We start from the raw sequence: 18785 nt of genomic DNA, 5'->3' as shown, positions 1-18785 counted from the left end.
CAGAGAGATTTGGGTGTTCTTGTACACCAGTCAATGAAGGCAAGCACTACAGCAGGTAGTGAAGAAGGCTAATAGCATGCTGGCCTTCATAACAAGAGGAATTGAGTATAGAAGCGAAGAGGTTCTTCTGCAGCTGTACAGGGCCCTGGTGAGACCACACCTGGAATCTTGTGTGCAGTTCTGGTCTCCAAATTTGAGGAAAGACATTCTGGCTATTGAGGGAGTGCAGCGTAGGTTCACGATGTCAATTCCTGGAATGGCGGGACTACCTTATGCTGAAAGACTGGAGCGACTGGGCTTGTATACCCTTGAGTTTAGAAGACTGAGAGGGGATCTGATTGAGACATATAAGATTATTAAAGGATTGGACCCTCTGGAGGCAGGAAACATGTTTCCGCTGATGGGTGAGTGCCAAACCAGAGGACACAGCTTAAAAATACGGGGTAGACCATTTAGGACAGAGATGAGAAGAAACTTCTTCATCCAGAGAGTGTTGACTGTGTGGAATGCTCTGCCCCAGAGGGCAGTGGAGGCCCAGTCTCTGGATTAATTTAAGAAAGAGTTGGATAGAACTCTCAAGGATAATGGAATCAAGGGTTATGGAGATAAGGCTGATTAAGGATGATCAGCCATGATCATTTTGAATGGTGGCACAGGCTCGAAGGGTAGAATGGCCTACTCCTGCACCTATTGTCTATTGTCTATTTAACTACCTCGGAATTGCTGCATCAATACATTCGTTAATTGATCAGTGATAATAATTAACAAGTTAAATCTATGCAATTGAAAGTCCTGCACACAAAACATTTCACATTGCAAACACTAAACAAAAAGTTAGTCTGAGAGTCATACAGCATAGAAACAGACCCTTCAGCCTGCCATGTCTGTGCTGGCCAACAAGAAAACTGCACTTATCCCACTTGCCTGCGCTTGGTCCATAGCCTACTATACCCTGGCATTTTAAGTTCTTATCAGATGCTTCTCAAATGTTGCAAGAGTGTCTACCTCCACCACCCTTTCAGGCAGCCCATTCCATATTTCTGGATGAAAGATATTTTTTTCAGATATCCTCTAAACCACTTACTCAACACCTTACGCATATGCAAGGTTTGTAGCTCAGGTTGAGGTTTAGGGTGTAGGTTTGCTTGCTGAGCTGTAGGTTTGCTCGCTGAGCTGTAGGTTTGATATCCAGCCGTTTCATTACCCGGCTAGGTAACATCATCAGTGGCGACCTCCAAGTGAAGCGAAGCTGTTGTCTCCTGCTTTCTATTTATATGTTTGTCCTGGATGGGGTTCCTGGGATTTGTGGTGATGTCATTTCCTGTTCATTTTCTGAGGGGTTGATAGATGATATCTAGATCTATGCGCTTGTTTATGGTATTGTGGTTGGAGTGCCAGGCCTCTAGGAATTCTCTGGCATGTCTTTGCTTAGCCTATCCCAGGCTAGCTGTGTTGTCCCAGTCGAAATGGTGGGCTTTTTCTGGATGAAAAAAACCACCATTTTGACTGGGACAAGCTAAGCAAAGACATGCCAGAGAATTCCTAGAGGCCTGGCACTCCAACCACAATGCCTTAAACAAACACATAGATCTAGATACCATCTATCAACCCCTCAGAAAACGAACAGGAAATGACATCACCACAACCCCAGGAACCCTATCCAGGACAAACATATAAATAGAAAGCAGGAGACAACAGCTTCGCTTCACTTGGAGGTCGCCACTGATGATGTTACCTAGCCAGGTAATGAAACGTCTACATACCTAACCTGCAGCTCAGCGAGCAAACCTACACCCTAAACCTTAAACATATGCCCTCTGGGCTTAGTCTGCCATGGGGAAATGTTTCTCACAATCTACTTGGTCTACGCCTCTAATAATTGTGGGTATCTCAATCAGATCCTCTCCTAGCCTCGTCTATTCCAAAGAATAAAATCGCAGTCTATCCAGTCTCTCCTCGGTCTTGGACTTTTCATCCCAGGCAACATTCTGGTGAATCTCTCCTCTGCACCTCTCTAGTTCAACCACATCTTTCCAACAGTGTAGCGATCAGAACTGCACACAATATTCACAGTAGCCAATCAATGTTTTGAAAGTTGTAACAAGACTTCCTTGCTCCCATATTTTACGCCCTATCTAATGAAGGCAAGCATCATGTATGCTTTCTTCATCATCCTGTCTATGTGTGCTAACACCTTCAGGGATCTATGGATCCATACACCAGGGTCCCTTTGTACCTCAGTACTCCCTAGGCACTTACTATTCATTGTGTATGCCATTCTCTTATTTGACCCAATCATCACATCTCATTTACCAGGATTAAATTCCAACTACCATTACTCTGCCAGTTTACCTGCTGATTAATAACAGACTGGAGCCTGAGTGTTCCTCCTCACTATGAAAAACATCAAACTTTCATGACATCTACAAACTTCATAATTATACATTCTGCATTTACATTCAAGTAGTTAATGTAATAACAAATAGCAAAGGTCCAAGCACCAATCTTTGCGGTACACCCTGGTGACAGGCTTCCAATCACAAAAACAATCCATTATCACCCTTAGTCTCCTATATGCATGTTTTAATTTGTATTGTAATAGCTTCTATCTTGCTGATGCAAAAAAAAATCAGGATCTTGAAGCCAAGCTGCAAAGCATTAATTTGACCATAAGAGAAATTCCAACAGTGAGAGGTTTAGGCATTAGTTGGTACCAGGTAAAATTTAAAAATCCACAAAACTATACAGAATACTGCTGATCTTCAACACCTGACCAAGGATTCAGGGCTGACACCCATACCACTCAGAAGGATAACCTTGATGATTGGCCATGATCAGATCAAATGGCAGAGCATGCTCAAAGGGCCAAATAGCCTTTATGTATGTTTCTATATCAATGTAAGAATTAACAGACAGATCTTCGCTTCATCCTTCGTGTTACCCAAATAAAGAAAAAACGAGGACGGGAAAAAAGGGGAAAAAAAATGAAGAAATCTAAAAAGTAGAGTTTTCGCATGGAGACCCTCATCATACCTTAGTATTTATACTTCCACATTCACAGCTGCCCTCCTCCCTTTCTCAGCAGCTTAAGTATTTTGTTTACCCTGCTCTGGAAGGATCATATTTTCCCTCCTTGGCCTGCATCAATTCACTAATGCTATGGTCTTCAACATCAGCCCTCTGTTTTTTTTTTTACAGATGTTAACTGACTCGCCTCCCTGTTGAAACCTCGCTGCGTAAGCATCCTTGCATCCTACCATGCATGTGAGAAATACCACCTCAACTCCCACCAGTCATTGAAAATGTTCATACTATACTGCAGTATTATTGTGGCATAGTCACTTCAATCCTCTTTAATCACTGTGACCAGATTGTGCTGAGAAGAATCAAATGAAAACATGTTTCTTTCAAATAATATTTTTCATTCTCTTTTCCTGCTAAAGGAGTTGGTGATTATTCCAGGGAATTTGAGGTTAACTGGCTCCCAGCATATATCAAACTGGGAACATTCTGATTCAGCACCAAGTCTCAAAGTTCTTCAGTTTATCAGCTGATTATCCAATCCTACTGCTGAACATGGCAAGATCACAAACGAACGCATGGTTTTCATTCCGATTCAAGAAAACAATTGATTAATTAAATGATAAATTAAAAGCGCTGTACACACCGTGTTGCGCTGTGTCAAAAAATCTGCTGCGTTCTCCTCTGCGTTTCCACCAATCTCTCCAATGAGAATAATGCCTTCTGTTTTGGGATCCTTCAGGAAGACATCAAGGCAATCAATGAAGTCTGTTCCATTGAAAGGATCTCCACCAATACCTAGGATTTAAATCGCCAAATTAAGGTGAAGTCTTCTATATAAATCAAAAATGCACAAGAATATTTCACTGTCCAGTTTAGAGAAGAAATCTTCAAGTTTGTTTCTTTCCCAGGTTGTCAGTCAAACCCTTCCTTTTCTCAAAGCAAAGAAAACAAAGAACTACAGGTGCTGAAACCAGAAACAACAATTGCTGGGAGAACTCAGCACATCTAGCAGCATCTGTGGAGGGAAAACAGAGCCAATGTTTCAGGTTCAGCAGCCATTCTGGGGAAGGGTTCTGAAGTGTTTTCTCTCCAGAAGTACTGCCAGACCTTCTAGGTTTTTGCAGTAATTTCTGTTTCTGGTCCCATCTTTTTCATTAATATTCTGCACTCACTGTCCAAATTTGAAGTCCACAGGGCTCAGAATTTTTTTTGAAATTATGTCACACATCATGATAGATCGTCAAAACAGCAGTCGCATGATTGATTAGTTTTCGCCAATCCTGTGGGGAGTAGCAGGGAAGACGACTATCTTGACGAAGAAAGCAGAGCAGTAATCATCATTCCAACAGCACAGCATGCTCCTAAACCAGCACAACAATTAGCCATATTCCTGGTTCCTTCTGGGAATCTAGAATCACTTGTCAGCATTCTGTAGCATACATGCAGCCAACTGCAGCAGTATTCAGGCGAGGCATTTTGGGGAATTAAAACATCTGGATTTTCCTTTCCAGCCCACATGAAGGTGAGCGGGGAGCAGCAGTGGTATCAAGGACACATATTAAATGCAGAAACAATTAAGTTAAAATAAGATCTTAAAATGGATTTTATCAGATTCCCATCATAGTTCCATTCACTTGAGGATAGTGGTGCTGAACAACCGCAAAGCAGAGTGCTTTTGAATCACAACTAAATCAGGCAATAGCAAATATTCATTTGGAATACTATGTCTGCCAAGTTGTGAAACACTACCTTAATTCTGAGAAAACACACCTTTGAACTGCTTAATTAGTGTGAACCATACAACGTTTGCAGGAGAAGATGTATATCAAGAGGCAAGGAAGGAAGGCTCAAAAAAAATCATGCAATGCACAGATGACACAGACTCTAAAAGTGGCAGATGATACATCAGTGGCAGAGTTTATATTGCTGTTTTATTATGCATAGGCTTTGTGCTGCTGGCAGCTATTCTTGTGGAAAGCTGTGGGCCAGTCATGTCCGCGCCTAGAAATACTTTCAACTTTCCCGAAGCTGGCTTAAAGAAACAAACACAAAGAAGCTGCAAATCATGAAATGGTGGCATAATTTGAATCAACACACCTGCTGTACTCATAGCAGTGAGAACTCCATGAGAGCGTGACCGCGATTGTATTGTTTCAACACAGATTTCTTGGCACAACTGCACTTGTAGCAACACACATAGAATGCAAAACAGGTTCAGCCCTGGAATGAAATCTTGTGACTTACCAATACAGAGAGACTGGCCCAGGCCAACCTGTGTCGTCTGGTGAACTGCTTCATACGTTAGCGTACCAGATCTTGAAACAATACCTAAACATAAATACACTCATTTACAGAAAACACAAAAATACCTCACTGAAGTAGTTTAATGGTTACAATGCCATAATCTCAAATCTCCATTATGTTGCCTATTTCAATTATCTTGGGTCAATGAACTTATCCAATGTGATCTGCCACATAGAATGAAGAGCTTAGGTTTGATCCCTGTTAGATTGGAAAAGTACGGCAGATCACCAATTCTTGCTAAGGATTTAAAAGTTGTAGGCTTAAGTGCAACTCCATACCAATGTGGTTAGCTTTTAGTTGATCCCTGAAGACGGCAAGAGGTATGTCTAACAAATGTGCTTTGAAATGTGCTGCCAAGCCTGTGAATTAAAAGAAAAGCCGCAAGCTAACATTCCCCTTTGCTCTTCTGAAGGGGCTGATTCATGTTGGTGGGCAGTGCCGTGGGGCTCAGACATTTAGACCTGAATTTTCATGCTCCTGTTGGATACTCTCCAACTGTGACATCCATTTAAAAAAAGAACTGCACACACTGGAAACCAGGAACAAAAACTGAAATTGCTGGAAAAACTCAGCAGGTCTATCACAGCATATGTGGAGAGAAAACAGAGGTAATGTTTCTGGTTGACTTTGCTTCGTCTCCACAGATGCTGACAGACTTGCTGAGGTTTTCCAGCAATTTGTTTTTGTGATGTCCATAAAGGTAGCCCTGATCTTTCAGTTTTAGGTCGGCACAAAGGTGGGGTGGGATGGCAGAGGGGGGTTGCTGTAAAATAAAAAGAGTCACAGCAGGCACCAAGAGAAGTATGAAGTTGGAGGTGGAGGTGGGCCCAGTGTGGGTGAGCAAAACAATAAGGCTCTTGGAGAAAAAAATGGGGAGGTAGGAAGTCTATAGTGCAGTTTCTGGTATTTTGGATATGACATTATTACAGTCAGTGCCAACTCTGCAAATGTTGTCCAACTGTTAGCTAACCCTGAAACAGATGGCCAAAAATGGGCTCTACTCGAGAATGAAAACAACAATGCTGCTGTCTCTATGCAGCTCACTCTACTAAAGCACTTGGAGTGGATTCACAAGACATGGCCATGGAGTTGGCCTTATCTTAGGACAGCATCACTAAATGGTAAAGACGTTCTACAGAACTGTGGCTACCTTTTATACTTCAGTGATTTTGTTCAGCGCCATGTCCTATTCCTTGACTTCTTGCCATTCGTCCCTCTGGCCATGATACTATCATCCAAGTCGTATACTGTACAATATCACTCCCTGGAGAGGCCTACAATACACCATGACCATTCTTGCTTGGGTGTAATGCAGAGTTCCACCTAAGTGAACCTGAAGCATATTTTGAACATGTCAAAGTCTGTTAGGTTATACTCCCTTTGACCAAATGGGCTGCTGTTGTAGTTGCGATCTGCCTCAATTTAAGGGCTGCTAAAAGGTGTAATTGTCCAAGTTTTCAAAAAGTATAATTTGTCCACTAGAAACCAACCACAGTTCTGTGTAGGTTGGTGAAAAGCTGAGTACGAAGGAGTCATGGCAACTACTAGGGAGCCTTGTACAGAGTTGGAGGTAAACCTTGTTGTGATCACAAGATGCTTGGCCATAAAAAAAACGGAAGGAGACTTTCAGTTGACAAAGAGGTCCAAATGCTGGTTTGGAACTTTTACGGTGACATGGGATTCAGACAATTAGACAGAAGCTCCTGGTCACTGTGAAACAACAGAGCCTAAGCTAATCAACTCTGGCAGCCACCTCAAGCTGAAACACAATTCTGTCATCAAATGAAGACAACAAATATCCCGGAGTCAGAGCAGAAACCCAGACAAATACTTTCCTGACTTAACCTACAGCATAAGAATCAACGAAGGCAGGACAGTCTTTTGAGTGACTGTTCTAATTCAGTAAAGACTAAGAATCCATTTCTCCTTTCTGTACAGCCGAGTTCAATATGAGGTTTGCTCATCAATTGCAACAGGGATTCATTTTGATACTGGAGACTGAATGGAGAAATTCAATCACGATTCATTGACCTCTGTTGGAAAGCATCTTTAAGTGGAAATCAGGTGACAGCCTCAGTTGCAATGCTGTTTCTATGGAGTAAATTCCTAACACTCAATAGTCTATTAGACATCGAAGGCATCTTGATCTCGGTATCAGAGAATCACTGATGACTATGAAACTATGTTCTGTAGGCGTAGCTTTATCTTCAGCTTTTCACGTACATTCGAAAGCTTTGGAATTGAAAGCCACTTGTCTATTTCCCCTAGTCTTTAAGGGAACCTCATTTTCAAAATTTTTAACCTCTCATTTGGTTTAGCACCACGTTTCCCTCACAATTCCCAGATTAAATGCATGTCCAGGTGAGTTGATACTTTCCACACTGCACATTATAATACCACAAATCTCAAGTAGAAATAGAAGCCAATTTGCATCCAGTACTCACCAATTCGACCTTTCATATGGATGTGCCCAGGCATGATTCCAATTTTACACTCTCCAGGCTGAGGAGGAATGAATTAATTCAGGGGTAAAGGCATGTCAGTATCTGCACGCAAAAATCAAATGAGCAAAATACAAAAGGGAGGCATAAAAGATAGCAAGCTTTAATCAATGCACTTCAAATAAACAAACATGCCAAAAAGAAGGAAAAGACAAAAGAAATCAATATTAGCCACTCAAACTCATGTAATTAATAAATGATACATAACAGCCAGTTACACAGCATTCATGACTAAACAGCAGATCACCACAACATACAAGGCAGGAGAAACAATAGATTTCAGTCTTCAAGCATGATATTTTTCTTTCCCCCTGCGGGGTCTAGGCAATGTTGACAAAGCTGTATTTGTTACCCATTCTTTGTTGCTCCAAGAGCATCAAGAATCATTGACCTCGTTTCAGACTTGAGTCCTGGATAAGGCAGACATTACAGGAGAAGTACTTGGGTTTTCAAGAAGCTCAATCTGGGAGCTTTAATGATCGCTTTTTGTCCAGTACTTGTCCACAAATCACCAATTTCTTTGAATTCGTGTTTGCAGTTGGCCATTGTGAAGTTTGCAACCTGTTAATTAACCAATACCCCCAACTATTTAAGGGTAACATGGTGGATCAGTAGTTAGCACTGCTGCCTCACAGCATCAGGGACCTGGGTTTGATTCCACTCTCGGGTGACCATCTGCATGCAGTTTGCACATTCTCCATGAATCTGCTTGGGTTTTCTTCAGGTGCTCCAGTTTCCTCAGTCCAAACATGTGCAGATTAGGTGGATTGACTGTGCTAAATTGCCCATAGTGTCCAGGGATGTGTAGCTAGGTGGATTGGCCATTGGACATACAGGGTTACTGGTAGTGGTGGTGTGTGGGTGCGTGTGTGCGTGTGTGTCCATGATTTTATTTAGATCATTCACTTACAATTTGTACATAGCTAGCTGCTCTCTGTTCTGACAATAAGTCCAATTGGAATGGTTTTATGTGGGAAATTTGGTGAAACATCAGATTTCTCCCCACAGATGCTGCCATCATTTTCAATTTTTAATGTTAGATTTCTGCTGTCTACTTGTGTAGGAGGTCAATCTCTGGGTTGACACTGATGATCATGTGGTTAAAGAGGCACGTAACAGTCTAGTAGACTCGCCAACTTTAAGGGCATTTAAATGGACGAGAATGGAATAGGGGAGGTTAGATGGGTTTCAGATTGGTTCCACAGGTCGATGCAACATCGAGGGCTGAAGGGCCTCTACTGCGCTGTTATGTTCTATGTAAACTATATGTAATTCACACATAGCGAATAACAATTCTGGCAGAGTAGTGGATCAGTGATATCCTTGCACAAATCACTGCCTTCATAATTGTGAAAACAAAAATCAAAAATATCCTATCTAAAGCTAGAAGTCACATGACACCTGGTTATAGTCCAACAGGTTTATTTGAATTCACAAGCTCTCGTAGCCCTGCTCCTTCATCAGATGAAAGAGTAGTGCTTTGACAGTTTGTGATTTCAAATAAACCTGTTGGAAGATAACCTGGCGTTGTGTGACGTCTGACTTTCTACATCCTTGTCCAATGGCAACACCTTCACATCCTATCTAAAGCTGCAAGAGTGTTTATGTTGCTACAACTGACTGTCTACAATTTGGTGCTTGACGGACTGCACTAAAAATTCTTTCCTCTTAATCGAACTTCAAGCTGCGTCATGCTGAAGCAATAAAGGATTTCTTTTTAAAACGTAGAAATAAACACTCCAATCAATGAAACTTTACCAGTTAAACTAAATGATGTCAATCACTTATTCAAGGCACTTACATTGATCACTCCTGGACAGTTGGGACCAATGAGGCGAGTCTTATTCTGACGAATAAGTCGATGTTTCACGCGTACCATGTCCTGCTGTGGAATTCCTTCAGTGATGCAGACCACCAGTGGTATCTCAGCATCTATCGACTCCAGAATAGCAGCAGCAGCAAAGGGGGGAGGGACATAGATAACAGATGCATCAGCTCCTGTGTTTTCTCTGGCCTAAAAGTATAAAGATGAAGTGATTATTTACTGGTAGCAATTTACAAACTTTACATTGTTAACTCTTTCTGTTTTCATGCTATAACAACCTGATAGATACAGGGTATTTGCTCAAGATGGTTGATGCACTGAGTTTCCATTCTCAGGCTAATTAAAAGGAGCTACATGAGAAACAGAAAGAAAGAAACCAGCCTTAGTCACTTTAGTAAACATCTTAACTGCTAACTGAAGAACAGATTAGCAGCCCCACATTTGTAGCTGGGGAAAATGCATGTTGTACAATGGGATTGTTGAGGAAAACATCAATATAACTAAACACAAGCCGCTTACTATAATAGTTCAGTGCATAATAATCTATAATTAAACATACATATAGAATATATAATTACAATCAAGTAGAACAAAACTGTTATTAAAAAGTTAAACACAGCATGCACTATATTGAGACTAATGAAATCCATAAAGTTCATGCTGCTGAATCCTACATCCCTGTCATTAACACATCCACGCTCAACTATTTCAATACTTCCCAGATCGGCCTCCCACCTTTTACTTCCCACAAACTCCAGTTCCTCCAAAACATTTTACTTCATGTAACCCATTTGGTACCAAGTTCCACTCACCAATCACCTCTCCTTTCATCAGTGCCTCGAATTTAGAACTCTGTTTGTATTTTATTCATGAATGTGGGTGTCATTGCTAAGCATTTATTACTCATTACGAACTGCCCTTGAGAAGGTGGCAGTGAGCTGTGGGATGTTGATGCAGGTGATATTTAACAATGACAATGCCACTGAATGTCAAGTGTCTGCAAAGCATTATTTTAAGTCACTGGATTACTCATCCACTGATAATGCTGCTACGCCACTGCTTCCCTAGTTATCTTTAATTAATTCACAGGATGAGGACATCACTGACTAGGCCAGTATGGACTGCCCATCTCTAATTTCCCAAAAGGCAGTTAAGAGTCAACCACATTCCTGGGATCTGGAGTCATATGTTGGCCAGACCAGATAAGGATGGCAGTTTCCTTCCTTAAAGGACATTCAAATTCCACCATCTGCCACGACAGGATTCAAAACCTGGGTCCCCAACACATTCCATGAATAAACCACTGGGCAATCGCCTCACCATCTCTTGATATCACTAATTCCCTTCAGACCTAGAATCTTTTCCCCTGCTCATCCCCAAAGAACGCTCCACTTCTGACTCTAGCCTTTTGCCCCACTTCAGCCAATTAAGCTCAATGTTTTGGAATCTCCTTGGAGTTTACAGCCCTCCTTAAAAACCACATCCTCAACCAAGGCTTGAACACCATTCTTAATACCTGCCTTGCCTGGATGTCTCAAAGTCTTCCTGACTCTTCTATTAATCATCTTGGGAGGTATTTCTTTCTTTGAAGGTGCTACAGGTGTTCAAGCTTTTATTGGCATAAACTTAAGTCATGAATCTATTTGATGACATCGGGTTTCATTCAACTATTTTCAGCTCACATTTTGTGAACTGTGCTTAAAGGTTTAAGCAAAATTGTTGCTATTACAGTCAACTTAATGCCATTTAACAACCACTGGTCAAGGTTACAACACTTCTTTTTTAATGCCAATGTAATCCCATTCTCGGGACAAATGGCTTCCATCAGAATGAAGCTTAACAACTCAAAACTCTGTAGTAGTGAATCTGTGGACGGCGTGGTGACAAAGTGATTCGGACTGCTGCCTCACTGCGCCAGAGACCTGGGTTCAATTCCCACCTCAGGTGACTGACTGTGTGGAGTTTGCACGTTCTCCCCGTGTCTGTGTGGGTTTCCTCCGGGTGCTCTGGTTTCCTCCTACAGTCCAAATATGTGCAGGTCAGGTGAATTGGCCGTGCTAAATTGCCCGTAGTGTTAGGTAAGGAGTAAATGTAGGGGTATGGGTGGGTTACGCTTCGGCGGGTCGGTGTGGACTTGTTGGGCCGAAGGGCCTGTTTCCACACTGTAATGTAATCTAATCTAATCTAATCTAAATCTAATATATAATGGTCAGCGAACCAAGGTCTCCCAAACAATTCAACAACGGGTTCTATTGCTGTGATACCGCTGTGAGAATTGCAAATATTGGGTGTGGTGAGATAACAAAAGAATTTGGTGTGGAAATAGAGAGGGTTGTGAGGAGATTTCACTGAGAAAGACGCTGCAAAATCTCCCATTTTAACTGCTGTAAGAGCCAGGCTTCCTAGTCAACTGTATGAAAAGAATATTAGGATTTGAAGCTGTCTCCATAGTTGCCATTTCTATTTGAGACATACAACACCAAAATTCTGGCTTGTGAAGACCCTCTTTTGGGTGATCTTGCAGCAAACACTCCACAGTCTATGCAGAGTTAGCTGAGGCAACAAGACGATCACCAATATACTCCAAAATAATTCAAGATTGATTCTGAACTTGTTAGACAGCTCAGGGCTGTGCTGATTCCATTTTTTGTGTGTGTAACTCCTACAGAATTTCCTACAAGCTTCATCATCTGTAAATTGCAGAAATTGTTAGAAATTTGCTATACATTCCAAATTTTTCTTGACTCTTTTACATTTGGAAAGATATTTGTAACATTTATAGAAAGGGGAGAATCTTCTTTGGTGAGAAGATACCATTGTAAATGTTAACTTGACTGTATTTACCTCTTTAACAGAGTTGAAGACAGGCAAATTCAAGTGGCTTTTACCCCCTTTCCCAGGTGACACTCCTCCTACAAGGTTAGTGCCATATTCCAAAGCCTGTTGGCTATGGAAGGTTCCCTGGAATATACAATAAAGAGGAAAACATGTAATTAAATTAACATACAAATATACTCAACAGTATTACACTTTAAGTCATCCAACGTAGTCTCCTCTGAGACTTTATCCAAATAATTTTATTCAGCAGTGAGCCACAGAGCGCTTGCATGTAATTGAGTGGAGAACGATCTCACAGCCAGGCAAGATCCTGCTGATCACATCATGCACTTTTCACAGAGTGTAATCAGACGTAAAAATTATCTTTGATTTTACATCCAACCCAATTGAGTTAAGTTATATCACACCAGCTACTGCCTGAGCTGATAGCAACTAATTCAGCACAAAACTGGAGGGACAAAGGATAGGTGCACTTTACCATATGGATGCCATCAGCGCAGAATTTGCAACCTCATGGATGGGCATATACCCATTCGAATAAGATCATCAGGCTAGAAGTTCAACTCTAGTTGAATGCAGGACAGCACATCATAGAAGATGATTCCAGTTGCTGGATGCCAGTCATATCTCCAGAACATCTCTGCAAGAGTTTCTCAGGGCAGTGTCCCAGGTCTAACCATCTCAGCTGCTTTGTCAATGACCTTCTCTCCACCCACTGCACCTTTGCATACTCTCTGATTTTGCAGCTGGGGTGGAGCGTGCTGGCCCAGCAGTTAGTGACCTCGATGGTGTTTGCGCCTGGGAGGAGGGTACATGGTGAGGATCTTCTTGACCCTCCTGAACTTAAAGTTCCAAAGGTCAGAGGCAGAGCAGGGAGGGTGGATGTGGAAGACCCGGTCACCTCTGCAGTGTCCCAAGGGGAGATTTCTGAGGTGTCAGTGCGAGCTTCCTCCTTTGGCTGGGTGCCACCAGTGTTCACCAACTTTCCCCTGTCCTCCTGTATTGCACCTCAGGTCCTGAGCACTAATGGTTTGGACATGAAGTCCAAGTGTGTAAGTCTGTAAAGCAGACCGAGGGTTCCAGCAGATGCCTGGTTTCCGGCAGTCTTACAAGTGCCTGTAGCATTTTTCCCCAAGCCAGCAGAGCTTTCACAGTGAGGTGCTCACCAGACTGTGCTCCAACACACTCAGGGTGTCAGTATTTGAGGTGATGCTGATGGTGGGTCGGGGGGGGGACTAGGTGGGTACTGGAGGCCGTCTTGCCAATTCTCCCGGAGATCTCCCCCTACTTTCATCCTCAGCCAATAAAACTGATGCAATAAAATGAATATTGGTGTAACATTTGCGATTAGATTAGACGTTCAGCCTAGTTTGTCAGTACTGTTTCATGGGACGTAGGCATTTCTAAAAGAGCCAGCGTTTCTTCCTCATCCCAGATTGTTCATGAACTAAATGGCTAAGATTTGACAACATTACTGAGGGTCTAAAATCACAAAAAGGCCAGACCAAAGTAAGGATGGGAAATTTTCTTCTCTAAGGGACAGTAGTAAACCCAGATGGAGTTTTATAACAATTGATAGAGAGATACCAGAGCAAAAAACAGAGTGTGGTACTTATTATGGCATTATGGAGAGGGTCACTGCTAGTGTTCATCTGCACCCGCAAGACAGCACTGATTAGGTAGCAACATCAGGCCAGGCTGCGAGGTCCTAGTGATGCAGCCTCCTCTACCAGGCCTCCATGAAGAGGCCTCATCATCTCTTCAACCCGGACCTTCAGGTCCCTATCAAAGAAATGCAGAGCCACATTCCCATGCGCCAAGTCTGCCCTTGCCTGAGCAGGACAGCTTTGCATTGCCAGTGCTTATCCACGTGCACAATGGGCTTTTATCTATGGCACAGGCACCACAAATGCTGGTCTTTTGGTGAATGTCTCATGAGTGGCAAGTTGTTCTGGGAAAAGGTGCATGGTAAATAGGGCTAGGTATCAGTCCTGCAGGATACCATAGGTCAGGGGTAGGTAGTTAGTGAGGCATTCTGGATTAGTGGTGCTGGAAGAGCACAGCAATTCAGGCAGCATCCAAGGAGCAGCGAAATCGACGTTTTGGGCAAAAGCCCTTCATCAGGAATCAGGTCTTTTGCCCGAAACGTCGATTTCGCTGCTCCTTGGATGCTGCCTGAACTGCTGTGCTCTTCCAGCACCACTAATCCAGAATCTGGTTTCCAGCATCTGCAGTCATTGTTTTTTACCTCGTTAGTGAGGCATGTTCTGTAATGTACGGTTAGAAATCTCACTGGGCTTCATGGTGAAAATTTTTCAAACAAAAACTTGGTATATCTCACACTCAGTCAAAAGAAAATAAGATTCAGCCCTGAGACCTCTTAAAAATAAATAAACAGAATCAAAATATAACTGCTAGAAAATCTTAAAAGAAATGAAAAAAATATGAAAAAAAACAGTAAATAAATTAACAAGAGATTTTTCATTTTACATGTCAAACATCAAAGAGACGATCTTAAAAGTAAACCTTTTGCACAAAGTTACAATTAGGCTTATGATGTCAAAATCTATTTTCTTTAGCTGGCCCAACAGCTTACTCAGCAATAAAAGACCAACATTCTATATTTAAAACACTTGCACAGTTCATTACTGAACAAATTAATTCTCACCTGCATAAAACTGGAAATAGCCACAAGTAAGTTCAACAGTGGAAGATTGAAGGTGCTATTTAACAGTGTACTGCTTTACAAAGCAAACGGTAAATGTGTGGCAGACTATTCAGCGAAGCTTTGGGCATAAATTAATAAGATATGGAACTGCTCTAGATACACACAAACATGTAAGGTACGCAACCGTACTATTGGCCTGTCAACAATTCCCCAGATGTTGTGTTTGCCTATCAAGTTTAACTTCCCAACATGACTTTTCTGGTCTCTTTAACTTGCTTTTTGGCAATGTTAAATGCTGTTTGCCATTTAAACGTCCGCTGTCCATTCCATCCAGATGTCTCATGTTTTGTTTCTATGTTCCTTATGATTTAAACGATTGTCTATTTGGAGTCATTTGCAAATTTATACAGGTTAACTTCTGTCACCATATCAGTTAGTTATACAGAGCGTGAGCAGAAATGATCCTCAAGAAGCCCCATTGGTATTAATCTGCCTCCCACAGTTCTGTATGTCAATATGGACCAAATTCAGTACAATCTCTGATAGTGAACACACAAAATCAATGCAAGTCAGTCCTACCTATAAATTACAAAGACAAAAAGCTTGAATACCCGTCCCCACAAAATAAAGTTGAGAGAAGTCCAATGTTTTGTAGCAATTATGATGTACAACTGATGCAATAAAATGAGCATGTGTGTCATATGATGCAGCATTGCATGGGAATAGATTAGACCCACATCTAGTTTATTAATATTCTTCCAAGGGACATGGGCATCACTGACAGAGCCAGCATTTGTTCCGTATCTCGAATTGCTCTTAAACTGAATGGCTAAGGTTACATTGATTGTTGTGGATCTAGAATTACAGGTAGGCCAAACCAGCTAAGAATGGCAAATTTCCTTCCCTGAAGGACATGAGCAAACCAGATGGAGTTTTATAGCAATCGATGATGATTTTGTCATTGGCACCATTACGAAGACTCACTTTACTTTCCAGCTTCATGAATTAAATTCTAAAGGCTACCACAATAGAATTTGAATCTATAACCTCAGACCATTAGCCTAGCCATCTGGAATGCTAGTCCAAAGACATTATTACTTGGCCATATTCAAGGTAGTTCATCTCAAGTGGGACGCTAATGTGATCCAATGACCCAACAATGTGGTCACATAAGAAAGGGTACTGGGAAGAGTTAAGAATATAGGACTTAAGAACAAGAGTAGATCATGTAGCCCTTCATCCTTGTCTACCATTCAATGGGATCAAAGCCGGATCTGATTTATAAGGATGTTGCCCGGTATGGAGAATGTTACCAAAGTGAAAAGAGTGGATGGACTAAGGTTATTTTCTACTGAACAGAGGAGACTGAGTAGAGGTGGTTAAGAGGGGCCTAGACAGAGAATGAACAGAGGCAATCAATAGAAGGATTAGAGGTGAACAGAAGAGGGTGCTGCAGGTCAGGAATTTGCTATCTCAATGGGTGAGAGACCAGAAACTTGCAGCACATTTTTAAAAATCCTTGGAGATGAACCTGAAGTGCCTTAATACAAAGAGTTACCAATAGCTGGAAAATTGAACTATTTCATCCAGTAAAGACACAATGGGCTGAATGGCTTCTTGTGCATTAAATATATACAATTCTGAAGTGAGTCATTGGCAATGCTTTCAGAAGACAGTCCACGCATGCCAACCGAAAGACTTGATCAATAGTCAAGTTGCTTGACACATCAGTGCAGTACTGAACTGCAGTTCAAGAGCTAGGATTTATCCTTCACAAAACAATGACTGTTTCAAATCTTTATTGTGTAACTTGTTCACAAGTCAAGCTCAGGACTAACTATAAAATAACTAAAGAACTGCAGATGCTGGAAATCAGAAACAAAAACAGAAATTGCTGGAAAATGCCCCACCTGTGAAGAGAGAGCAGAGTTACCATGTTGGGTTTAGGAACACTTTTTGTGAACTACTTGTCTCTCCACAAACGATGCCGAATCTTCTGAGTTATTCCAGCAATTTCTGATTTTGTTTCAAGCTTAGGACTGTTGTGTTACATTGCAACTTCTATTATTACTGTTGCAGCTGCCTTTTACTAAAGTTGACTAAAATGGCCACCCAGAGTTTTGTAGCTGACACAAGATGGCTAAAAAGGGATTGGCAGCTGCACACAGCAGACTTCCACAGCCAGGCTTGTAGTCTCCATATAGAGTCACCGGATAAGATAAAGAAAGATCCTAATAATAGGGAATCATTTTAGGGTCCTGGTGAGAAAAGACAGAGGAATTTAATTAGATTTCTGTAGACAGGCAGCTCTAAGCACATAAGTATTCTGATAAAGAGCATCCTTAAAAAAACTTAGATAAGAAACAACTGGCAATAACCACAGTCCCAAGTTTGTTATTTAGTAAAATATAGAAGGAAAAGTCTGATCCCACACTATTCTGAACTGTTTACGTAATTGTGAATTAAAATGCAACCTACAAACTAACTTGAAGAGATTTAGCTGAATTCCTATGAGCAGTCAATCTTAGACAGCAAAAAGAGGCCCACTTCATTTGCACGAAAGGTAAGCGATAAATGGTGTAAAGATAACCTTGAAGAGAGCACCAACAGACAGTTAGCATGGTAGATGGTGTAAGGAGGTTGTGAAACATGGTCAGTGTGACATCCAGAAGATAAACAAATGCAGCATCACGGCTTAGCAAACAGCCCAAGTACAAATGTAGACAATTTGAGTAAATCCTTGTAGCCAAAGATCAACGGGAGAATGACAGAGACCAAGTATAAGATATGGGTGAGGGCGAGGTCATGTCCTGTTGTACCTTGAGAATCCAAATAAGTTTCTTTAAACAACTTGGTAAAGCTGTGAAAGTGACTGAATGTCCCCCTTATCAATGGAATTCAAATAGATGCTGTCTTATTAAGTAAGAAGAAATAGTATGAAAAATATTTAAAATAGAGACAGTCAGGTTCATCCAAGTATTAAACTTCTTTTTAAAATCAAGTAACAGAATGCAAATAACAGAAGTTGAAGCTGCAAGACAAAGAGACTATTTGTTTGATCTCTCAAGGAGAGAGCGAGAGAGAGAGAAAAAGGGATGTGGGGACACCTCCCACCATGTACGTGGTAGGTACTCATGTGACTCAGACAACGGATGAATGGGCACCACAAGACAATCAACAGACAGGAGTGTTCCCTCCCAGTTGGGGAACACTTAAGCAGTCCTTCGGGTGACCATCCTCGAAGGCGGACTTCGGGACAGGCAGCAACGAAAAGTGGCCCAGCAGAGGCTGATAGATAAGTTCCACATCCATAGGGAGGGCCTCAACTGGGACCTTGGGTTCATGTCACACTACAGGTGACCACCATTGCACTATACACACACAGACACTCCTATACACACACAGACACACACACACACCCTTACAGACGCACACACACTCCCACATGCACCCCCTCACAGACTTAGACCACTCTATACTCACGCGCACATATACACTCTCTCTCACAGACACTCACAACCCCCCACCCCAGACACACACACACACTCATCTCCTCAGAGACTTAAGACACTATACACTCTCTCTCACACACTCACAACCCCCCAACCCAGACAGACAGACAGAC

General features: G+C 41.8%; 1 protein-coding gene across 2 annotated transcripts in view; it reads right to left on the bottom strand.

The window, feature by feature from the left end:
- The window catches only part of suclg1 (succinate-CoA ligase GDP/ADP-forming subunit alph), an 84539-nt gene that overhangs the window by 24046 nt on the left and 41708 nt on the right, over positions 1–18785 (bottom strand). For both annotated transcript variants that reach the window (XM_043699107.1, XM_043699194.1), the window contains exons 3-7: positions 12499–12615; positions 9631–9843; positions 7773–7830; positions 5269–5352; positions 3668–3819 (exon numbers count right to left, since the gene is read on the bottom strand). In XM_043699107.1, coding sequence (XP_043555042.1) covers positions 3668–3819; positions 5269–5352; positions 7773–7830; positions 9631–9843; positions 12499–12615 — 624 coding nt within the window. The remainder of the gene's footprint in view (positions 1–3667; positions 3820–5268; positions 5353–7772; positions 7831–9630; positions 9844–12498; positions 12616–18785) is intronic.

Source organism: Chiloscyllium plagiosum, chromosome 1, assembly GCF_004010195.1.
Source record: "Chiloscyllium plagiosum isolate BGI_BamShark_2017 chromosome 1, ASM401019v2, whole genome shotgun sequence".
Classification (NCBI taxonomy): domain Eukaryota; kingdom Metazoa; phylum Chordata; class Chondrichthyes; order Orectolobiformes; family Hemiscylliidae; genus Chiloscyllium; species Chiloscyllium plagiosum.
This window is presented reverse-complemented; position numbering and strand designations above follow the sequence as displayed.